Source organism: Schistocerca piceifrons, chromosome 8 (genome assembly GCF_021461385.2).
Source record: "Schistocerca piceifrons isolate TAMUIC-IGC-003096 chromosome 8, iqSchPice1.1, whole genome shotgun sequence".
Classification (NCBI taxonomy): domain Eukaryota; kingdom Metazoa; phylum Arthropoda; class Insecta; order Orthoptera; family Acrididae; genus Schistocerca; species Schistocerca piceifrons.
In genome coordinates this window covers 38807013-38830224 of record NC_060145.1, presented here as the reverse complement: position 1 = coordinate 38830224, position 23212 = coordinate 38807013, and the positions used below count along the sequence as shown (strand labels likewise).

The following is a 23212-nucleotide window of genomic DNA, read 5'->3' as shown; positions in this document are numbered from 1 at the left end:
CAGATAACTGTAAGCAGTCAGCAGTCAGGGTAGCAACGGGAGCGATCAATCTACGAAGAAGGAATTGAAGATTTATCGCCACACGTGGGTGTGCGTTGATTTGCTTCAATATGGGTTTGTGGCAGTGTTGTACCTAGGGCTTCAAACTCTCATGTTTAAAGCAGTTATTATTCAAGAAATTGCTCTGAGCACTATGGGACTTAACTTCTGAGGTCATCAGCCCCCTATAACTTAGAACCACTTAAACCTAACTAACCTGACATCACACACATCCACGCCCGAGGCAGGATTCGAACCTGCGACCGTAGCAATCGCGGGGTTCCAGACTGTAGCGCCTAGAACCGCTCGGCCACAGTTATTATTCAGTTTGCTCTCAATACGTATGGGATAAATACACTACTGGCCATTAAAATTGCTACACCACGAAGATGAGGTGCTACAGACGCGAAATTTAACCGACAGGAAGAAGATGCTGTGATATGTAAAGGATTAGCTTTTCAGTGCGTTCACACAAGGTTGGCGCCTGTGCCGACACCTACAACGTGCTGACATGAGGAAATTTCCAACCGATTTCTCATACACAAACAGCAGTTGACCGGCGTTGCCTGGTGAAACGTTGTTGTGATGCGTCGTGTAAGGAGAAGAAATGCGTACCATCACGTTTCCGACTTTGATAAAGGTCGGATTGTAGCCTAGCGCGAATGCGGTTTATCGTCTGGTGACATTGCTGCTTGCGTTGGTAGAGATCCAATGACTGTTAGCAGAATATGGAATCGGTGGGTTCAGGAGGGTAATACGGAACGCCGTGCTGGATCTCAACTGCCTCGTATCACTAGCAGTCGAGATGACAGGTATCTTACCCGCACGGCTGTAATGGATCGTGCAGCCACGTCTCGATCCCTGAGTCAACAGATGGGGACATTTGCAAGACAACAACTATCTGCACGAACAGTTCGACAACGTTTCCAGCAGCATGGACTATCAGCTCGGAGAGCATGGCTGCGGTTACGCTTGACGCTGCATCACAAACAGGAGCGCCTGCGATGGTGTAAACGACGAACCGGGTTGCATGAATGGCAAAACGTAATTTTTTCGGATGAATCCAGGTTCTGTTTACAGCATCATGATAGTCGCATCCGTGTGAACGCACATTGGAAGCGTGTATTCGTCATCGCCATACTGGCGTATCACCCGGCATGGTGGTATGGGGTGCCATTGGTTACACGTCTCGGTCACCTCTTGTTCGCATTGACGGCACTTTCAACAGTGGACGTTACATTTCAACGTGTTACGACCCGTGGCTCTATCCTCCGTTCGATCCCTTACATTTCAGCAGGATAATGCACGACCGCTTGTTGCAGGTCCTGTACGCGCCTTTCTGGATACAGAAAATTTTCGACTGCTGCCCTGGCCAGCACATTCTCCAGATCTCTCACCAATTCAAACGTCTGGTCAACGGTCGCCGAGCAGCTGGCTCGTCACAATACGCCAGTCACTACTCTTGATGAACTGTGGTACCGTGTTGAAGCTGCATGGGCAGTTGTACCTGTACACGCCATCCAAGCTCTGTTTGACTCAATGCCCAGGCGTATCAAGGCGGTTATTACGGTCAGAGGTGGTTGTTCTGGGTACTGATTTCTCAGGATCTATTCACCCAAACTGTGTGAAAATGTAATCACATGCCAGTTCTAGTATAATATATTTGTCCAGTGAATACCCGTTTATCATTTGTATTTCTTCTTGGTGTAGCAATTTTAATGGCCAGTAGTGTAGTACACTGTCCATTGGTAGACATGGGGAAAGTATATATACCTGTTGGACGATGGCGTAACAGGCTGGTCTCTCCAAACCATTGTACATAAGGAAAATACCTCTCTAACAGTAATGCACAGTGGCCGAGTCAGAGGACAGGGAGATTTATGAGTTGGCTGTGAGGAGAATTTTCAAGTAAACTAAGCATTACACAGTAATAATTTTAGCAGGGAACATTTTTAGCGAATGCGTGTCTTTTAGCATGAGGAAGGAAGGCGTTACATGACAGCAATCAAAACTGCTAGCAAATAATTTGTGTTGTTTACTGATAAGGTCAGGATGGAGACAAGTGATCTATGACAGCGTTAACAGTTAAATATTTTTTATATAGAAATCCTTCAGTAATTAGGATCGAAATATTTTAACGATAATTGATTAGTAGATATGACTGAGCTACGAACCACTCTCAGACCAGTTAATAAAATGAGTGCAGTGTCTAATGATAGGACTGGAGACGTCCCTTTAAAACTCACCATATGCCACACACCTCTACACACTGCCTGGAAAGAAATGCATTCATGTAAGAGCCCACATGTCAATGTTCTTGCTGCCTCAGAGTAATAACTAGCACTCAGTAAATTTACTCCTAGATAATTATTAATATAACGAGTACATTAGAATTTTATTTATAATCTAAGTGACCCATGCAAAAAGTCATCTATTAAAGAACTAATTTTAACAGGGAATCTGCAATCAGATAAGGTGAGGTCTAGAATAAGATGAATTATGAGGAAACGAAAGCACTTATAAGCTCCTTTAATTACATTCTTGCAGCTGGTACATCCAAATCATTTATTGGATATTTACTGACAATCCTGCACTCAATTGTAGACTGCCGACGAAGCAGATTATCCACACAGAAGACATGGACGAGTGCCAGTGTAATTCCGCACATGTACACACCATTGATACGTATGAATGATTAGAGATGACTTCTCTCCAACGAATAGAAAGGTCATCAGATCGCATTAATGTTGTTCGTTTTCAATGTTGTTACCAGAGTTGGTAGGATATACAGCGTGGTCCACTGATCGTGACCGGGCCAAATATCTCACGAAATAAGCGTCAAACGAAAAAAAACTACAAAGCACGAAGCTTGTCTAGCTTGAAGGGGTAAACCAGATGACGCTATGGTTGGCCCGCTAGATGGTGCTGCCATCGGTAAACAAATATAAATCTTTTAGTTGGACCACTTTTTTCGCTCTGTGATAGATGGCGCTGTAATAGTCACAAAAGCAGAAGTACGTGGTATCACGTAACATTCCTCCAGTGCGGACGGTGTTTGGTTCATGATACATTACCCGTGCTACAATGGACCGTTTAGCAATTGCGGAAAAGGTCGATATCGTGTTGATGTATGGCTATTGTGATCAAAATGCCCAACGGTCGCGTGCTATGTATGCTGATCTGTATCCGGGACAACGTCATGCAAGTGTCTGGAACGTTCGCTGGATAGTTACGTTATTTAAGGAAACAGAAAGTGTTCAGCCACATGTGAAACGTCAACCACGACCTGCAACAAATGATGATGCCCAAGTAGGTGTTTTAGCTGCTCTCGCGGCTAATCCGCACATCAGTAGCAGTCAAACTGCGCGAGAATCGGGAATCTCAAAAACGTCGGTGTTGCGAATGCTACATCAACATCGATTGCACCCGTTCCATATTTCTATGCGCCAGGAATTGCATGGCGACTACTTTGAACGTCTTGTACAGTTGTGCCACTGGGCACAAGAGAAATTACGGGACGATGACAGATTTTTAGCACGCGTTCTATTTCGCGACGAAGCGTCATTCACCAACAGCGGTAACGTAAACCGGCATAATATGCACTATTGGGCAACGGAAAATCCACGATGGCTGCGACAATTGGAACATCAGCGACCTTGGCGGGTTAATGTATGGTGCAGCATTATGGGAGAAAGGAAAATTGGCCCCCATTTTATCGATGGCAATCTAAATGGTGCAATGTGTGGCGACACCGCCAGACGCCACACTTGCTAGGTGGTAGCCTTTAAATCGGTCGCGGTCCGTTAGTATACGTCGGACCCGCTTGTCGCCACCATCAGTGATTGCAGACCGAGCGCCGCCACACGGCAGGTCTAGAGAGACTCCCTAGCACTCGCCCCAGTTGTACAGCCGACTTTGCTAGCGATGGTTCGCTGACAAAATACGCTCTCATTTGCCGAGACGATAGTTAGCATAGCCTTCAGCTACGTCATTTGCTACGACCTAGCAAGGCGCCATTACCAGTTACTATTGATGCTGTAAAACATGTACCGTCAAGAGCGATGTTCACCAATTATGGATTAAAGTTAAGTATTCCACAGCTACGTCCTTTTTTGCTAGTCTAATTTCCTTGACCTGTTCCAGACCTCACGCCAGCCTGCGTGAGCTAAAACGCGTGCCTTTCGGGTTCCTCTCATAGTGGGTTGGCTCTCTTGCCAATCCACAACACAATGTATGCTGATTTCCTACGTAATGTTCTACCGATGTTACTACAAGATGTTTCACTGCATGTCAGAATGGCGATGTACTTCCAACATGATGGATGTCCGGCACATAGTTCGCGTGCGGTTGAAGCGGTATTGAATAGCATATTTCATGACAGGTGGATTGGTTGTCGAAGCACCATACCATGGCCCGCACGTTCACCGGATCTGACGTCCCCAGATTTCTCTCTGTGGGGAAAGTTGAAGGATATTTGCTATCTTGATCCACCGACAACGCCTGACAACAAGCGTCAGCGCATTGTCAATGCATGTGCGAACGTTATGGAAGGCGAGCTACTCGCTGTTGAGAGGAATGTCGTTACACGTATTGCCAAATGTAGTCAGGTTGACGGACATAATTTTGGGCATTTATTGCATTAATGTGGTATTTACACGTAATCACGCTGTAACAGCATGCGTTCTCAGAAATGATAACTTTACAAAGGTACATATATCACATTGGAACAACCGAAATAAAATGTTCAAACGTACCTACGTTCTGTATTTTAATTTTAAAAAACCTACCTGTTACCAACTGTTCGTCTAAAATTGTGAGCCATATGTTTGTGACTATTACAGCGCCATCTATCACAAAGCGAAAAACGTGGTCCAACTAAAACATTCATATTTCTTTACGTACAACATGAATATGTAATGAAAAATGGGGGTTCGTATTTTAAAAAACGCAGTCGATATCCATTTGACCTATGGCACCGCCATCTAGCGGGCCAACCATAGCGCCATCTGGCTTACCCCTTCAAGCTAGACAAGTTTCGTTGTGTACAGTTTTTTCGTTTGCTTATTTCGTGAGATGTTTGGTCCAGTCACGATCAATGGACCACCCTGTATAGGGGTATGAACATCGTCAAATTTTGAGTGAGCACTGTGAGGCACACGAGATGCCGCGTACACGTGTGAGACAGCATTACCATCATCTGGCAGACATTGAAAGAGGCTTCAGTGTGGTTCTCCACTTCGTCAACTGGTCGGATGGTGCACTACAGAAATTTGTGGGGTGTTTGGAGATGACAGTGACCCGATGTTGGACTGCATGGGAACGTGAGAGCAGGCTTTCTGGTCGTCAAGGTGCCAGTCGAGCGCGTCTGACCACCACAACAGAGGATCGCCTTACTGCGCACCAGACACATAGTAACCTCTTCATATCAGCACCTGCCATCCAAGAACAAGAAATGGGCTCCCTGGAACACTCTGTATCTACCCTCACCTTAGGTCAGAGACTGGCAGCTGGCGGACTAGGTAGTTAAAAAATGGTTCAAATGGCTCTGAGCACTATGGGACTCAACTGCTGTGGTCATCAAGTCCCCTAGAACTTAGAACTACTTAAACCTAACTAACCTAAGGACATCACACACATCCATGCCCGAGGCAGGATTCGAACCTGCGACCGTAGCAGTCGCACGGTTCCGGACTGCGCGCCTAGAACCGCGAGACCACCGCGGCCGGCACTAGGTAGTTAAATCTCGGCTAATCCGTCAGGTGGGACTGCAGTTGGAGACGTCGTACTTGAATAGTGATGACAAAATCAGCGTCGTTTATTCTTTTTAAAACTCGCTACCTGTTTCAACACCACATGATGTCATCTTCAGGCCTCGGAAGTTTTAACAACCCTACCACAACAAAGATCAAAAATTAATTACGATTGTAGTGTTGCTCACGCCGCTACATATTGCATTTTCGGGCAACGACAAAGTTATATTGTGTGGCAGGTGTCATTAGAGCACAGTTAATAAAGTCATTTCTTGAAATAATGGATAAACTAGGCTCTCATCTCTTCGTGTTTTCCACGCTGGTCTCGTTGTGAACTCATGGCTCAATCGTCGAAAATCTAGTTAGTGATGATTCTAATCTCGGATGCAAAGAGGCCTAGGTGTTATTCTGCGATATTCACAAGTTTTATAGATGTGTTTCATAAAACCATTCTTGGAGATTAAACTTCTGCAAGTTAGGACAATGGTGATCTAAAAAAATAATCAGCACTCCGAATTTAAGTTACACTTCTTTTTTATTACTTTTGTTGCAATATCACGTAACTCGTTCCAAAACATCACTTAACAATATAAAACATACTTGAAAATATCTTCCTCACTATTAAAGTTCACGTTTCATAAACTGACTACAATTTGCGTCTTTTTAACATGACGACCAAAGCTTGACTCTCTAATAACCGCTTATGCGCCCAAAAATCAAAGTTACAAGTACGTCAAAAATCATAGTGACAAAAGAAAGAATACACATAAGAATAATATCATTGCAATATATACATATCGATGTATCGAAGTACCTATACATTAATGACATCAAATCTGAATGTTGTCACAGAAATATGTTAACTATTTTACGGAAACACAGTAGAATATTGCTGGTATCGAGAGGCTGAGGTGAGGTGCCGTAATGGTTACGCAATTCAAGTACCATTACAACGTAACCTGCCTTCCACAACGGTTTTTATGTGCAATGAACAAAATCGTGGGAATAAGAAGCACACCTTGGTCAGACGACCATGTTGGGCTTGTTATTGCGCGGAATCGACGGAATCCAGTTAATTTCAGCCCGATGCATACGATTCTGTTTATCCTTCCAAAATGCCTTCACAAAAAAAGACGAAGTAAATATTCCAAAATTCGAATCTAGAACAGCTGCCAACATGAGTAACGTAGAAGTAAATATCCTCGGAGTAGTGAAGCAAGTTAATAAAAGCAAGTCTTACGGTCATCCTCGGAGTAGTGAAGCAACTTAATAAAAGCAAGTCTTCTGGTCGAGACTGTATACCAATTAGGTTCCTTTCGGAGTATGCTGATGCACTAGCTTCATACTTAACAACCATATACAACCGTTCGCTCGACGAAAGATCCCAAAGACTGGAAAGTTGCACAGGTCACACCAATATTCAAGAAAGGTAGTAGGAATAATCCACTAAATTACAGTCCCGTATCGTTAACGTCGATATGCAGCAGGATTGTAGAACATATATATTGTGTTCAAACATTATGAATTACCTCGAAGGAAACGGTCTGCTGACACACAGTCAACATGGGTTTAGAAAACATCGTTCCTGTGAAACACAACTAGCTCTTTATTCACATGAAGTGCTCGGTGCTATTGACAAGGGATTTCAGATAGATTCCGAATTCCTGGATTTCCGGAAGGCTTTTGACACTGTACCACACAAGGGGCTCTTAGTAAAATTACGTGCTTATGAAATATCGTCTCAGTTATGTGACTGGATTTGCGATTTCCTGTCAGAGAGGTCACAGTTCGTAGTAACTGACGGAAAGTCATCGAGTAAAACAAGTGTTTTCAGGCGTTCCCCAAGGTAGTGTTATAAGCCCTTTGCTGTTCCTTATCTACACTCCTGGAAATGGAAAAAAGAACACATTGACACCGGTGTGTCAGACCCACCATACTTGCTCCGGACACTGCGAGAGGGCTGTACAAGCAATGATCACACGCACGGCACAGCGGACACACCAGGAACCGCGGTGTTGGCCGTCGAATGGCGCTAGCTGCGCAGCATTTGTGCACCGCCGCCGTCAGTGTCAGCCAGTTTGCCGTGGCATACGGAGCTCCATCGCAGTCTTTAACACTGGTAGCATGCCGCGACAGCGTGGACGTGAATCGTATGTGCAGTTGACGGACTTTGAGCGAGGGCGTATAGTGGGCATGCGGGAGGCCGGGTGGACGTACCGCCGAATTGCTCAACACGTGGGGCGTGAGGTCTCCACAGTACATCGACGTTGTCGCCAGTGGTCGGCGGAAGGTGCACGTGCCCGTCGACCTGGGACCGGACCGCAGCGACGCACGGATGCACGCCAAGACCGTAGGATCCTACGCAGTGCCGTAGGGGACCGCACCGCCACTTCCCAGCAAATTAGGGACACTGTTGCTCCTGGGGTATCGGCGAGGACCATTCGCAACCGTCTCCATGAAGCTGGGCTACGGTCCCGCACACCGTTAGGCCGTCTTCCGCTCACGCCCCAACATCGTGCAGCCCGCCTCCAGTGGTGTCGCGACAGGCGTGAATGGAGGGACGAATGGAGACGTGTCGTCTTCAGCGATGAGAGTCGCTTCTGCCTTGGTGCCAATGATGGTCGTATGCGTGTTTGGCGCCGTGCAGGTGAGCGCCACAATCAGGACTGCATACGACCGAGGCACACAGGGCCAACATCCGGCATCATGGTGTGGGGAGCGATCTCCTACAGTGGCCGTACACCACTGGTGATCGTCGAGGGGACACTGAATAGTGCACGGTACATCCAAACCGTCATTCCTAGACCGGCAAGGGAACTTGCTGTTCCAACAGGACAATGCACGTCCGCATGTATCCCGTGCCACCCAACGTGCTCTAGAAGGTGTAAGTCAACTACCCTGGCCAGCAAGATCTCCGGATATGTCCCCCATTGAGCATGTTTGGGGCTGGATGAAGCGTCGTCTCACGCGGTCTGCACGTCCAGCACGAACACTGGTCCAACTGAGGCGCCAGGTGGAAATGGCATGGCAAGCCGTTCCACAGGACTACATCCAGCATCTCTACGATCGTCTCCATGGGAGAATAGCAGCCTGCATTGCTGCGAAAGGTGGATATACACTGTACTAGTGCCGACATTGTGCATACTCTGTTGCCTGTTTCTATGTGTCTGTGGTTCTGTCAGTGTGATCATGTGATGTATCTGACCCCAGAAATGTGTCAATAAAGTTTCCCCTTCCTGGGACAATGAATTCACGGTGTTCTTATTTCAATTTCCAGGAGTGTATATAAACGATTTGGGAGACAATCTGAGCAGCCGTCTTCGGTTGTTTGCAGATGGCGCAGTCGTTTATCGACTAATAAAGTCATCAGAAGATCAAAACAGACTGCTAAACGACTTAGAAAATAATATCTGAATGGTGCGAAAAGTGGCAGTTGACCCTAAATAACGAAAAGTGTGAGCCCATCCACATGAGTACTAAAAGGAACTCGTTAAACTTCGGTTACACGATAAATCAGTCTAATCTAAAAGCCGTAAATTCAGCTAAATACCTAGGTATTGCAATTACGAACAATTTAAATTGGAAAGAACACATAGAAAATGTTGTGGGGAAGGCTAACAAAAGGCTGCATTTTATTGGCAGGACACTAAGAAAATGTCGCAGACCTACTAAGGAGACTGCCTACACTACGCTTGTCCGTCCTCTTTTAGATACTACTGCGCGCTGTGGGGTCCTTACCAGGTAGCACCGACGGAGTACATCGAAAAAGTTCAAAGAAGAGCTGCACGTTTTGTATTATCGCGAAATACGGGAGAGAGTGTCACAAAAATGATACGGGATTTGGGCTGAAAATCATTAAAAGAAAGGCGTCTTTCGTTGCGACGGAATCTTCTCACGAAATCCCAATCACCAACTTTCTCCTCCGAATGCGAAAGTATTTTGTTGACACCGACCTACATAGGGCGGAACGATCACCACTATAAAAGAAGGGAAATCAGAGCTCGTACGGAAAGATATAGGTGTTCAGTCTTTCCGCGAGCTATACGAGATTGGAATAATAGAGAATTGTGAAAGTGGTTCGACGAACCCTCTGCCAGGCACTTAAATGTGATTTGCAGAGTATCCATGTAGATGTAGATGTAGATGTAGATTGCACATGATAACTGTTGTGGAGGGCAGGTTACATTAGGGGTCTGAAAATGACACCACGTGGGTTTGGAGTAGTGCCATGACTGGGAGCCATAGGTTGTTGATGAATAGCGTCGCATTGTGTTCAGCTGTGAACCACGGCTCTACACTTCCCCAGATTGCCATCGTTGGCGAGTACGGCGGCGACCTGGCTAGAGATCTGTCTTCCAATGTTTTGCAAAGGCATATTCTGGGGGAGCCACTGTGACTGGTGGGACAGTGATGGCTCAGAAATACTCACGGACATTCTGCTTCCTCATGGGTTTCCTCTCATGCAACATACGTGATCCTTTATCAACGGGACTTTGCTCATTCACACATCGCATGTATCTCTATGAATTATAAGGATAATGTTGTACTGCCACGGCCAACAAGACTACCTAATCTGTTTCCGACAGAACACTTATGTGGCCAGCTTGGATGTCAATTCTGTCCCAGAGCCAGTACACAGAATATCGAGGACAACAGCTGTGGGTCAGCTTTCCTCAGGAGAGCATACAATGATCTTCGAAACCCTTTTTTACCGAATTAGTGCGTACATCCAGACACGAGGGGCTTCAACCTCAGATAAGTGCCCTGTGTTATTTTATTTATTTATTGTTCCGTGGGACCACATTTAGGAGAAGTCTCCATGGTCATGGAACGAGTCAATACATGAAATTATAACACGATTGTAGAAATAGATAAAATGAAATGTAAGAAACATATTCAGGCGACAAGTCGTTAGTTTAAATAAAGAAAATCAAGAATGTAACACTGGAATTTGCTTAATTTTTTAGCTCTTCCAGGAGCTCTTCGGCAGAATAGAAGGAGTGAGCCATGAGGAAACTCTTCAGTTTGGACTTAAAAGTGTTTGGGCTACTGCTAAGATTTTTGAGTTCTTATGGTAGCTTATTGAAAATGGATGCAGCAGAATACTGCATTCCTTTCTGCACAAGAGTCAAGGAAATGCATTCCACATGCAGATTTGATTTCTGCCTAGTATTAACTGAGTGAAAGCTGCTAACTCTTGGGAATAAGCTAATATTGCTAACAACAAACGACATTAAAGAAAATACATACTGTGAGGGCAATGTCAAAATTCCCAGACTATTGAATAGGGGTCGACAAGAGGTTTTCGAACTTACACCATACATAGCTGGAACAGCCCATTTTTGAGCCAAAAATACCCTTTTTGAATCAGAAGAATTACCCCAAAAATAATACCATATGACATAAGCATATGAAAATATGCGAAGTATACTACTTTTCGTGTTGAAATGTCACTTATTTCAGATACTGTTCTAATGGTAAATAAAGCGGCATTTAGTTTCTGAACAAGATCCTGAACATGGGCTTTCCACAACAGCTTACTATCTATCCGTACGCCTAGGAACTTGAACTGTTCCGTCTCGCTTATAACATGCCCATTCTGTCTGATTAAAATGTCAGTTCTTGTTGAATTGTGGCTTAGAAACTGTAAAAACTGAGTCTTACTGTGATTTAGCATCAAATTATTTTCCACAAGCCACGAACTTATATCATGAACTACATTATTTGATAATGTTTCAATATTACACACAAGATCCTTCACTACCAAGGTGGTGTCATCAGCAAACAGAAGTATTTTTGAATCACCTGTAATACTAGAAGGCATATCATTTACATAAATAAGAAACAGCGGTGGCCCCAGCACCGACCCTTGGGGAACACCCCATTTAACAGTGCCCCATTGGGACTGGACATCATTACCACTCTCAATATTGCGGAGGACTACCTTCTGCTTTCTGTTATTAAAGTAGGAGGCGAACCAATTGTAAGCTACTCCCCTTACTCCATAATGTTCCAACTTCTGCAGTAATATTTTGTGGTCAACACAGTCAAAAGCCTTCGTTAAATCAAAGAAAACACCTAACGTTCGCAACCTTTTATTTAATCCGTCCAAAACCTCACAGAGAAAAGAGGCTATAGCATTTTCAGTTGTTAAGCCATTTCTAAAAGCAAACTGTACATTTGACAGCAAATTATGTGAATTTAAATGCTGCAGTAACCTTGTATATACAACCCTCTTGATAACTTTAGCAAACACCGATGGCATAGAAATAGGTCTATAATTGTCAACATTATCCCTGTCTCCCTTTTTATAAAGTGGCTTCACTACCGAGTACTTTAATCCGTCAGGAAACCGACCACTCCTAAAGGAAAAGTTACAGATATGGCTAAGTACTGAGCTAACATACGTGGAACAATACTTCAGTATTCTGCTAGATACCCCGTCATATCCATGAGAGTTCTTGGTCTTTAGTGATTTAATTATTAACTCAATCTCCCTCTTATCAGTATCATGGAGGAGCATTTCAGGTAACAGTCTCGGAACACTTTTTTCTAAGAGCGCTATATGATTCCCTGTTGGGACTAGGTTTCTATTTAGTTCACCTGCTATATTCATAAAGTGATTATTAAGTACTGTACATATATGCGACTTATCAGTAACGCGGACATCCCCACTACGCACTGATTCTATATTCTCGACCCGTCTCTGGAGACCAGCCACTTCCTTTACGACTGACCATATGGTTTTAATTTTATCCTGAGACTTAGCTATTCTATCTGCATACCACATACTTTTTGCCTTCCTAATAACTTTTTTAAGCACCTTACAGTACTGTTTGTAATGGGCTGCTGCATTTAGATTTTGACTGTTTCTAACGTTTTGATATAATTGCCACTTTGTTCTACAAGATATTCTTATCCCTTTAGTCAGCCACCCAGGCTGCCTGTTTGTGCTAGTACCCTGTTTTGAACGTTCTAACGGAAAGCAACTTTCAAAGAGCACGAGAAAAGTTTTGAGGAAGGCATTATACACTCCTGGAAATTGAAATAAGAACACCGTGAATTCATTGTCCCAGGAAGGGGAAACTTTATTGACACATTCCTGGGGTCAGATACATCACATGATCACACTGACAGGACCACAGGCACATAGACACAGGCAACAGAGCATGCACAATGTCGGCACTAGTACAGTGTATATCCACCTTTCGCAGCAATGCAGGCTGCTATTCTCCCATGGAGACGATCGTAGAGATGCTGGATGTAGTCCTGTGGAACGGCTTGCCATGCCATTTCCACCTGGCGCCTCAGTTGGACCAGCGTTCGTGCTGGACGTGCAGACCGCGTGAGACGACGCTTCATGCAGTCCCAAACATGCTCAATGGGGGACAGATCCGGAGATCTTGCTGGCCAGGGTAGTTGACTTACACCTTATCTATGGAATGCCACATTTTCGTATGATACAAAAAATGAAATAAATACAGACCTTTTCGAAGTCAAAAGTCGGTAATATCCTACTAATTTGTGTTGAAATAGGCTCAATCGTCTTACAGACACTTAATGCTTTATTAAGATAGACTGCCGTCGTGATGTTTCTGTAGTAAGCTGAATTCAATTTGTATTAGTAAAGTGAATATTTTAACTGCATTTTCCATTAGTTTACTAAACGGAACAGTAATCATCAAAGAGACATTAATCAGCAAAAGAATTTTCTTTCACGATATCTAAAACGATTTGACAATGCTAAAGTTTTTTACAAATTCTACGCCAGTAGAAACCTACTGGTTCCAACGATACCATTATACCAGGGTAGCTTTAAGAGTATTTTCGTCTAGAAATGAAATGCCTTGACGGTTGACCGATCAAGAGCGGAAAGGTAAAATTCTACGAATATATGACGAGAGGGACAGGTGCTTGAGAGAGGACCTCCCTACCAATACAAGTGCCTGAGAGACGACTTTCCTATCAATCTCCTGGATAGTTTTGTTTCTCAAATCAACACAGTGCGTTATCATGCAGTAGCACAGGTGATGTAGTTGTGTTGCTCGATTTTCTTACACTGAGACCGAAAGGTGTCTCAGGCAACAAATTCCAGCTGAGTTGCACACAGCCCCTGGGGCAGAATTCGTAGCCCAAAACACACTTTTGGAGCTATCAGGTGTAAAATATTATGTTCACACTACTCTTTGCTCGAGTTGATATCTTTTGAGGGGCTCAGCCTTTCATTTCTTCTTAGGAAGTTAACGAAAACGGCATGATAACACGTCACCAGTAACAGTACTGCATAGGAATGCTCAATGAGCGACCTGATGACGTTCAATAATAGTCACTCCGTTGTTTTTTGTTGTTCCGAATTAGAGCATGCAGTACTCCTACACCAGACTTCTGAACTTTGCCTGTTGAATGCAAATGTCGCATGACGGTAAAATGGTAATCTATCACATATATCAGTAGTCGAGACTTCCTTAAATTGGAAAGTCATTCATGCCAGAACGATATTTGTTGAAACAAGAATATCTTTTTCTGGCGTATTTTTTCCAAGAGCACTCGCCCCACACAAAATTCAAATCTTTCTAGCTGCCTCCTCTGCATTCACCCCTCTGTTATACCAAAAGTAAACGATGTGTTGCAGATGTTACACATATTTCCACTTGCGACTCAATTTTGCAATGTTTAACTGTAGTTCATGATTTTCAAGTATCCAAAATCCAATGCTTAACTGCAAGATGATAATAGAACTTCAAATTCGAAAATGACAGTTGATACATACACTGACAGCGTGGCGCCGCGTTCACCTGGGCGGCGCCGGAGTTCAGGCGGCGGGTGGCGTCGAGCCGGTGGCCGGTAGCCGCGGCAGCGCGAGCAAACGCTCGAGCGTAAGCTGTTACGATCGCGACGCAGCCACGAGCTGTCATGCGGAATTGTTTCTGGAATACTTGTTATTGCTGATGGGTAGAATGTAAAGCGAATTATCTTCGATGTTCAGTCAGACTCATAACTTTAGACCGAAATGTGGTAAAAGAAAAAATACAGTTGGACGCTAACAGGCGACCATAAGTTTAGAACGCACGTCGCTTGCCACTAGACCACGGGCTCACTCAGTGCAACAACGTCTCGGAATTAGACAACACCCTCCTAACACTTCAGCCTCTTGCAGTGTTGCCAGATTGTGCATATGGCCGGACTTAGAGTTGTCAGGGGCGGTCAGTTTTATTGGCCACCTTAAGTGAATGACTCGGACTTAGTCTCTGAGGCGGCCGGCCGGCGGTCAGTTTTATTGTCTAAGACTGTACATCACACACATTTACACAACATAAATTGTATTCACATGATGCACTACCACCATACAGTTACTAAGCCACACGACTAAACTGTCATGCAGTGTGCACTGTTCGCTAAAGCAGCAACAAATGGGGTGAGCATGGGGGGGGGGGGGGGGGGTAGGAGTACCTGTGTTTACATGAGTTGGAAATCATAAATAAAACCCACACTTCTACTACAGCACTACATTGGGTATGGAATGTGTACATTCAAGGTAGTAAACAGCTCGGTTTCTTCACAGCATGTATAATCTTTATCGTTTGCAGATCTGTGTTTTATTGACAAAAATGATAGAGTGTGATAAATTTTTGAATAGCTCTTGGAGAACTTAAGTGTATTCTTGAATAAAATGTACATGGTTCCATTTAAAAAAAATTAATCTCTACCATGTGTCTCCTACGTCTGTGGGGAAAAATAAAACGTATACCCTCAGTAAGAACTATCCAAAGACCTTAAAAAAGATTGCTTGAAACAATTTTTCATTTAACGCATCAGAAAAAAGTTATTTTAGGAGAGCAAGATAAATGGGACACCATGTGTATACAGAGTGGTTCATCTGAAGTTTTGGATGAGATTATCTCGAAAACTATACATCGGGTAAAAATAGTGGGTAAGACAAGTTCGTAAGCTCAAATGGGGACATCAAATAATATTAAACGTGACCTCCAGCCCCTGCCCCCTTGTTTGGGGCGGGGGGCAACTTTTAAATCTCAAATGGAAACACCCAATTTTATTGCACATTCGGATTCTCCATAAAAGAGTAATCAAGTTTTGTCTGAAACATTTTTTCAAATGGTTCAAAATGGTTCAAATGGCTCTGAGCACTATGGGACTTAACTTCTGAGGTCATCAGTCCCGTAGAACTTAGAACTACTTAAACCTAACCAACCTAAGGACAGCACACACATCCATGCCCGAGGCAGGATTCGAACCTGCGACCATAGCAGTCGCGTGGTTCCGGACTGAGCGCCTAGAACCGCTAGACCACCGCGGCCGGCACATTTTTTTTTCAAACCATTGACAGATGTCACTGAAATCGGGAAAAAAAGTGAAATTGGGGAAGAACTCTGATTTATTTAGAACTATCCAAAAAAGGCGCATCAAATCGATAAAAAATGTGCACCAATTATTTCGATACGCTAAATTAAGCTATTATTGTACAAAATGTACTGTATCCTACTTTTAGCATTATCAAAAACAGCGACATGGACGTAGTAGAATGATGTTCCCATGGGATGCTTCATTAGTGTGAGTCCCCTTGCTTCTCATATGTTGTGGTGCTTCATTAGTGTGGTTCAAATGGTCCAGATGGCTCTGAGCACTATGGGACTTAACTTCTGAGGTCATCAGTCACCTAGAACTTAGAACTACTTAAACCTAACTAACCTAAGGACATCACACACACCCATGCCCGAGGCAGGATTCGAACCTGCGACCGTAGAGGTCGCGCGGTTCCAGACTGTTGCGGCGTTAATGCCTGTGGCAGTGTGATATGATACGCGTGATATTTATGTGTCTTAAAAATCCTCAAAACAGTTGATATCGGTATTCCAGTTTGTCTCTGAATCGCACTACTACTGATTTCAGTATCCAGTTGAACACAGGCGAGAACGGTAGGGGTACGAGCGTCATTTTGTGTGTGTGTGTGGTTTGAGGTTTTTCGGGCGCTAAACAGCGTCATTTTCATTATATTTGTGATGACGAGGTGGACGGTGCATGTATCCATCTCGAGCTCGTCGAGTGCAATTTCGGATAAGGTTTTCGCTCGGATGTCGTCTGTTTGGGAAACGATCCACATACAATTACGCAGCTGCGGCGTAATTGTTATGGCATTCACCTAAAATTAACACCATATCAGCAATCTCCGTAGGAGGATAATGAGCCATGTTTCACTAAAGAATAATTTACTTTCGTCAGTTGATGTTTACGGTTCACAATCTGAAAGTGAAGTGACGTCTGATCGCATTGCACCGACCTTTGTACTGAGCCATAGTTCGCAGTTTGGCCACAGTAGCGCCACAGTCGGGTGTGTAATGCAATTGTGAAGAGTTCCCTAACGAGATTTTAATACCATTCCGCCTCCCTCCATCAAAGACTGTGGCGGGTACGATACATTTTGTAAAAAAATAGCTTAATTTGGCGTAATGAAAGAATTGGAGCACATTTTGTATCGATCTGATGCGTCCTTCTCGGATCATTCTAAATAAATCGGAGTTCTTCCCAAATTTTAATTTTTCTCGATTGCAGTGATATCTGTCAATGGTTTAAAAAATGTTTAAGACAAAACTCGATTGCTTTTTTTTTATGGAGAATCCGAATCTGCAATAAAATTGGGTATTTCCATTTAAGATTTAAAAGTTGCCCCCCGCCCCAAACAAGGGGGGCGGGGCTGGAGGTCACGTGTGCTATTATTTGATGTCACCATTTGAGCTTACGAACTTGTCTTACCCACTATTTTTACCCGATGTATAGTTTTCGAGGTAATCTCATCCGAAACGTCAGATGGACCACCCTGTAGATATCTGTCTTTAATAAAAGACATATAGACATTTTCATTATGAATGTTGTTGGATAATTTGTGAACTTCGCCGGCCGCGGTGGTCTCGCGGTTAAGGCGCTCAGTCCGGAACCGCGCGACTGCTACGGTCGCAGGTTCGAATCCTGCCTCGGGCATGGATGTGTGTGATGTCCTTAGGTTAGTTAGGTTTAAGTAGTTCTAAGTTCTAGGGGACTGATGACCACAGATGTTAAGTCCCATAGTGCTCAGAGCCATTTGAACCATTTGTGAACTTCGGTATTAGGTGTACTTATGACCTGTAGCGTCTATGTGGGACTACCGTTTCTGTACTGCTTTTTCACACATTTCGACTTTCATTTTCTCAGACTTTTACTACAGATATTTATTGTAGTAGAGAATTTTCCTTTGTAACCACGTGGCTTTCTTCATTCATAATGATGCGAGATAGTCTTATGACAGTTAATCCCATTTTCCCGCGCGGTTTATTCTGAAAGCAAATCACCTGTTTGCTTTGCAGTGCACACACCTGCATATTTCGTAATTTCTTTCAACAATCCGGTAAGCAGTGACGCAGTTCCTGAGATGCAAACTGGCACGGCAATGCGATAATTTACGGGCTAAGTATTTGTTTAGTAATTTTTCAACTCATGTCTATCGCAGATGGTAGACGCATTTGCTCTGCACGAATCGATTCTACAGGTCAAGATTCATCATATGTTTGATCTTTGGTTAGGCAGCGTTTATACGTAATATTCCGTTTCACTTGCGTCATTACCTAAACTTTGCAAATCAGATTGTGTTATCCAGGGTTTCATTGTTGAAAATTTGGCATAAAATTCAGGGAGGAATCTGTTCACAGTTTATTCTAACTGGCACTTAAAGTTTTACAAGACATGAGGGGATTCACTGTCTTCTCATGGGAAGGAGGGCACGGCGTACCTGTGCGTTATCTCCCTGAAGACGAACCAAGTGCCGAAACGTTGACCGCCGCGCTGGACAGTTGGTTGAAGGATCTTGGCCCGATACTACGGAGTCAGTGCTCAGTGGTGGACATGATACCATAACGTACAACACATTCTGCAAAATGTTTTGAAGAAGAGAGAAGTGTGTGCAAAGCTTGTTCCTCACACCTTGTATCCCGAACAGAAACGACGCGTACAAGGTTTCTACGACTTTATTGAGATGCAAAACGCGGACAGTTCTTTTCTGGAACGAAAATGGCATGTGACGAGACTTGGTGTTTGAACCTACCGCAGAATCTACGAAGTACAGAAATTCACACGACGAATCATCTCTTTGACGTCATAAACGACATTCAAGGCAATATGACGGGAGACTTGAACAACATCGAAGGAAGATCTCTTCTGACTGTTTCACACGGTATTATCAACGTGTTGTGCGGTGTACTTAAGTATGGGGGTGACTATGAAGGACACTTGATGCATGAAAATCACAACCATACGTGTTCTCTGTTTATTTTATTTTTATTGATCCAGTTTCGAAGTTTTTTGCACTGCCGGGATGTGGAAGAATTGGAATGGCACAAATGAAGAAAGCTTTCTGCAGTAACAGAGCTCCACTGGAACAAGATACATATATGGACGCAAAGAAGAAGTTCCTAAAAGTGTACGTCCCTTTGGAATTTTAACCACTCTGAGAATCTGAATCTGCAAGCCTTTGAAACGTAGTGCTATCGACAAATGTTAAAATGTGAGTAGGGGTATGAGGCTGCGAATGAAGGCATTCTGTAAACAACAAATGAGGGAAGTTTTATGGCAGACACTCAGTAGAAGAAGGAACAGCTATGGGAATCCGTGAATACGAAATATGGAGCTAGATAGAGAAGCAGAGGGTAAACATGCGGACGCAGAAAAGAGTAGACAATACTAAATGTGTTACTGAAGTTGTTGGGTGTACTTGCGACATCGAGATGAATTGGCGTAACAGGAACAGCCGACAGGCAGCATCCACCCACATGGAAGAATAATCTCAACAATAAGAAATGCAATTTTTGTGACGTATGCCATGACGTACATAAACTGTGAACGTAATGTACAGGTTGTTGTCGTTAATGTAGTGAATCAGATGGCGTGAGAAGTTTCGTTGGGCTCACGCTTTTGTGACTGGCGATAAAAATGAGGAAGGTCAAAAGGAAAGGGGAGGAGGGGGAGTGAGGGGACGCCGGTTCCAGGATTCGGGGAGATGCGCTGATCCCGGATCATATCAGCCTGGGGGATTAATGACGAGGGCTATTGTACCGGACGGCCTGGATGTAGTTTTTAGGCAATAACCCGCATCCGACTAGGTGAATATCGAGCTGGTACCCGTGCCGCTTCAGTTGCACGAATCGCAAACATTTCGAAAACGGTCCAGGCTTTTAAGCTACATGCAGACAGATTTGTTACTTAAGTTCCATCCAAGGACAGGGGGGGGGGGGGGGGGAGGGAAGCTACGGGAAAGAGAAAGTGCATCAGCCACCTCCTACCAGTGATGTTGCGAAAACCACAACATCCCGCCGAACCCTTAAAGATATGGGAAACGGCCGGGAAAATGAAGATTTGAACTGTTGTTTTGTTTGTAACGGTCTTACTGACATTGGAACTGAAACAATAAGACAGGAACCATGTTGTTGCAATGTGATTTTGTAATCTGCATTTCCATTTTTTGAATTGCGAAAAACATGAAAGAATAATGAAGTAGTGCGGTGTCAATGAATTAAGCAAATAAACAGGTAGCGTAGCGACAAGAATTAAAAAATGGGAGGACGTTGTCAAAGGGGGAGGGGGGGGGGGGGGGAGAGTGTTGTTCGGAGTATGCCCTAGGTGTGTTATCCTAGTTTCGATGCTGATCTTCGTAAAGTGATTCGACGATGTATACAGGGTGGTTCATTGATCGTGACCGGGCCAAATATCTCACAAGCGTCAAACGAAAAAACTACAAAGAACGAAACTTGTCTAGCTTGAAGGGGGAAACCAGATGGCGCTATGGTTGGCCCGCTAGATGGCGTTGCTATAGGTCAAACGGATATCAACTGCGTAATTTTTTTAAATTGGAACCTCCATTTTTATTACATATTCGTGTAGTACGTAAAGAAATATGAATGTTTTAGTTGGACCACTTTTTTCGCTTTGTGATAGATGGCGCTGAAATAGTCACAAATACATGGCTCACAATTTTAGATGAACAGTTAGTAACAGGTAGGTTTTTCAAATTAAAATACAGAATGTAGGTACGTTTGAACATTTATTTCGGTTGTTCCAATGTGATACATGTACCTCCGTGAACGTATCATTTCTGAGAACGCATGCTGTTACAGCGTGATTACGTGTAAATACCACATTAATGCAATAAATGCTCAAAATGATGTCCGTCAACCTGACTGCATTTGGCAATACGTGTAACGACATGCCTCTCAACGGCGAGTAGTTCGCCTTCCATAATGTTCGCATATGCATTGACAATGCGCTGACGCATGTTGTCAGGCGTTGTCGGTGGATCACGATAGAAAATATCCTTCAACTTCCCCCACAGAAAGAAATCCGGGGATGTCAGATCCGGTGAACGTGCGGGCCATGGTATGGTGCTTCGACGACCAATCCACCTGTCATGAAATATGCTATTCAATACCGCTTCAACCGCACGCGAGCTATGTGTCGGACATCCATCATGTTGGAAGTACATCTCCATTGTGTCTAGCAGTGAAACATCGGTAGACCATTACGTAGGAAATCAGTATCCATTGCACCATTTAGATTGGCATCGATAAAATGGGGGACAATTATCCTTCCTCCCATAATGCCGCACCATACATTAACCCGCCAAGGTCGCTGATGTTCCACTTGTCGCAGCCATCGTCGATTTTCCGTTGCCCAATAGTGAATATTATGCCGGTTTACGTTACCGCTGTTGGTGAATGTCGCTTCGTCGCTAAATAGAACGCGTGCAAAAAATCTGTCATCGTGCCGTAATTTCTCTAGTGTCCAGTGGGAGAACTGTACACGACGTTCAAAGTGGTCGCCAAGCAATTCCTGGTGCATAGAAATATGATACTGGTGCAATCGACGTTGATGTAGCATTCTCAACACCGACGGTTTTGAGATTCCCGATTCTCGCGCAATTTGTCTGCTACTGATGTGCGGATTAGCCGCGACAGCAGCTAAAACACCTACTTGGGCATCACCATTTGTTGCAGGTCGTGGTTGACGTTTCAAATTTGGCTGAAGACTTCCTGTTTCCTTAAATAACGTAACTGTCCGGCGAACGGTCCGGACGCTTGGATGATATCCAGGGTACCGAGCAGCATACATAGCACACGCCCGTTGGGCATTTTGATCACAAGAGCCATACATCAACACGATATTGACCTTTCCTGCAACTGGTAAACGGTCCATTTTAACACGGGTAATGTATCACGAAGCAAATTCCGTCCGCACTGGCGGATTGTTACGTGATGCCACGTACTTATACGTTTGTGACTGTTACAGCGCCATCTATCACAAAGCGAAAAAAGTGGTCCAACTAAAACATTGATATTTCTTTACGTACTACCCGAATATATAATAAAAAATGGGGGTTCCTGTTTTAAAAAAACCAGTTGATATTCATTTCAGCTATGGCAGCGCTATCTAGCGGGCCAACTATAGCGCCATCTGGTTTCCTCCTTCAAGCTAGACGAGTTTCTGTGGTATCGATAGCTATGATGCCACGGCTTAGGTACAGGTTAAGTTGGCACTACGACACCGATACCGATGACAGCGCCCTCTAGCCAGCGCTGGAGAGCTCTACGGGCATCGCTACAGATTCTGCCCATTTGATGAGATGCAGGCAGCCAGGAAACTTCGCTTCAGCTTTGCTATACATACGACGGGTCTAAGACTTTGCATCTGTACAAAGTTATGTATTCTTTCATGCACCAGTAAACCATTTTTACTTACTGCAGTACCGACGTATTTTTCCTGCTCCTGCTCCTACCCATGCGCCCCCTTCCAGGCGGGACACAAATGTTTCGTTCTTTATGGTTTTTTTCGTTTGATGCCTATTTTGTAAGATGTTTGGCCCAGTCACTATTAATGGACCACCCTGTATACGTGTTCAAATGGCTCTGAGCCATGTGGGACTTAACATCTGAGGTCATCAGTCCCCTAGAACCTAGAACCACTTAAACCTAACCAACCTAAGGACATCACACACATCCAAGCCCGAGGCAGTGTTCGAACCTGCGATCGTAGCGGTAGTGCAGTTCCAGACTGTAGCGCCCAGAACCGCTCAGCCACTCCGGCCGGCTGTATACGTGTCACAGATGTAAATAAAAGTAGATGAGAAGTGTTCTAACGGCAGCCGTGAGATGCATTGTTTCAACTTGCATTCCGCAACCAAGACCTTAGCAACCTCGAACCGAGCAACACGTCTTGGTGTTTGGCACCGCGACCTTGACAGCCAGTGTCTCTGGCGGTGGACGGAGGAGTACTGACCTGGCGGCTTCAACCGGCACCGGAGCGGCGGAGGCTGCGGCGCATGCGCTGAAGAGCGCCGCTACGACCGCGACGGCGACTGCAGGCGTCATTCGTGACCGACGGCGACCGCT

General features: G+C 44.3%; 1 protein-coding gene across 1 annotated transcript in view; it reads right to left on the bottom strand.

Moving 5' to 3' along the window:
* Positions 1–23212, bottom strand: part of LOC124711155 — a 27313-nt gene extending 4101 nt beyond the window's left edge. Inside the window, exon 1 of the mRNA XM_047241061.1 lies at positions 23100–23212. Within this exon, the coding sequence (XP_047097017.1) occupies positions 23100–23191 (92 nt within the window). The 5' untranslated portion in view covers positions 23192–23212. The remainder of the gene's footprint in view (positions 1–23099) is intronic.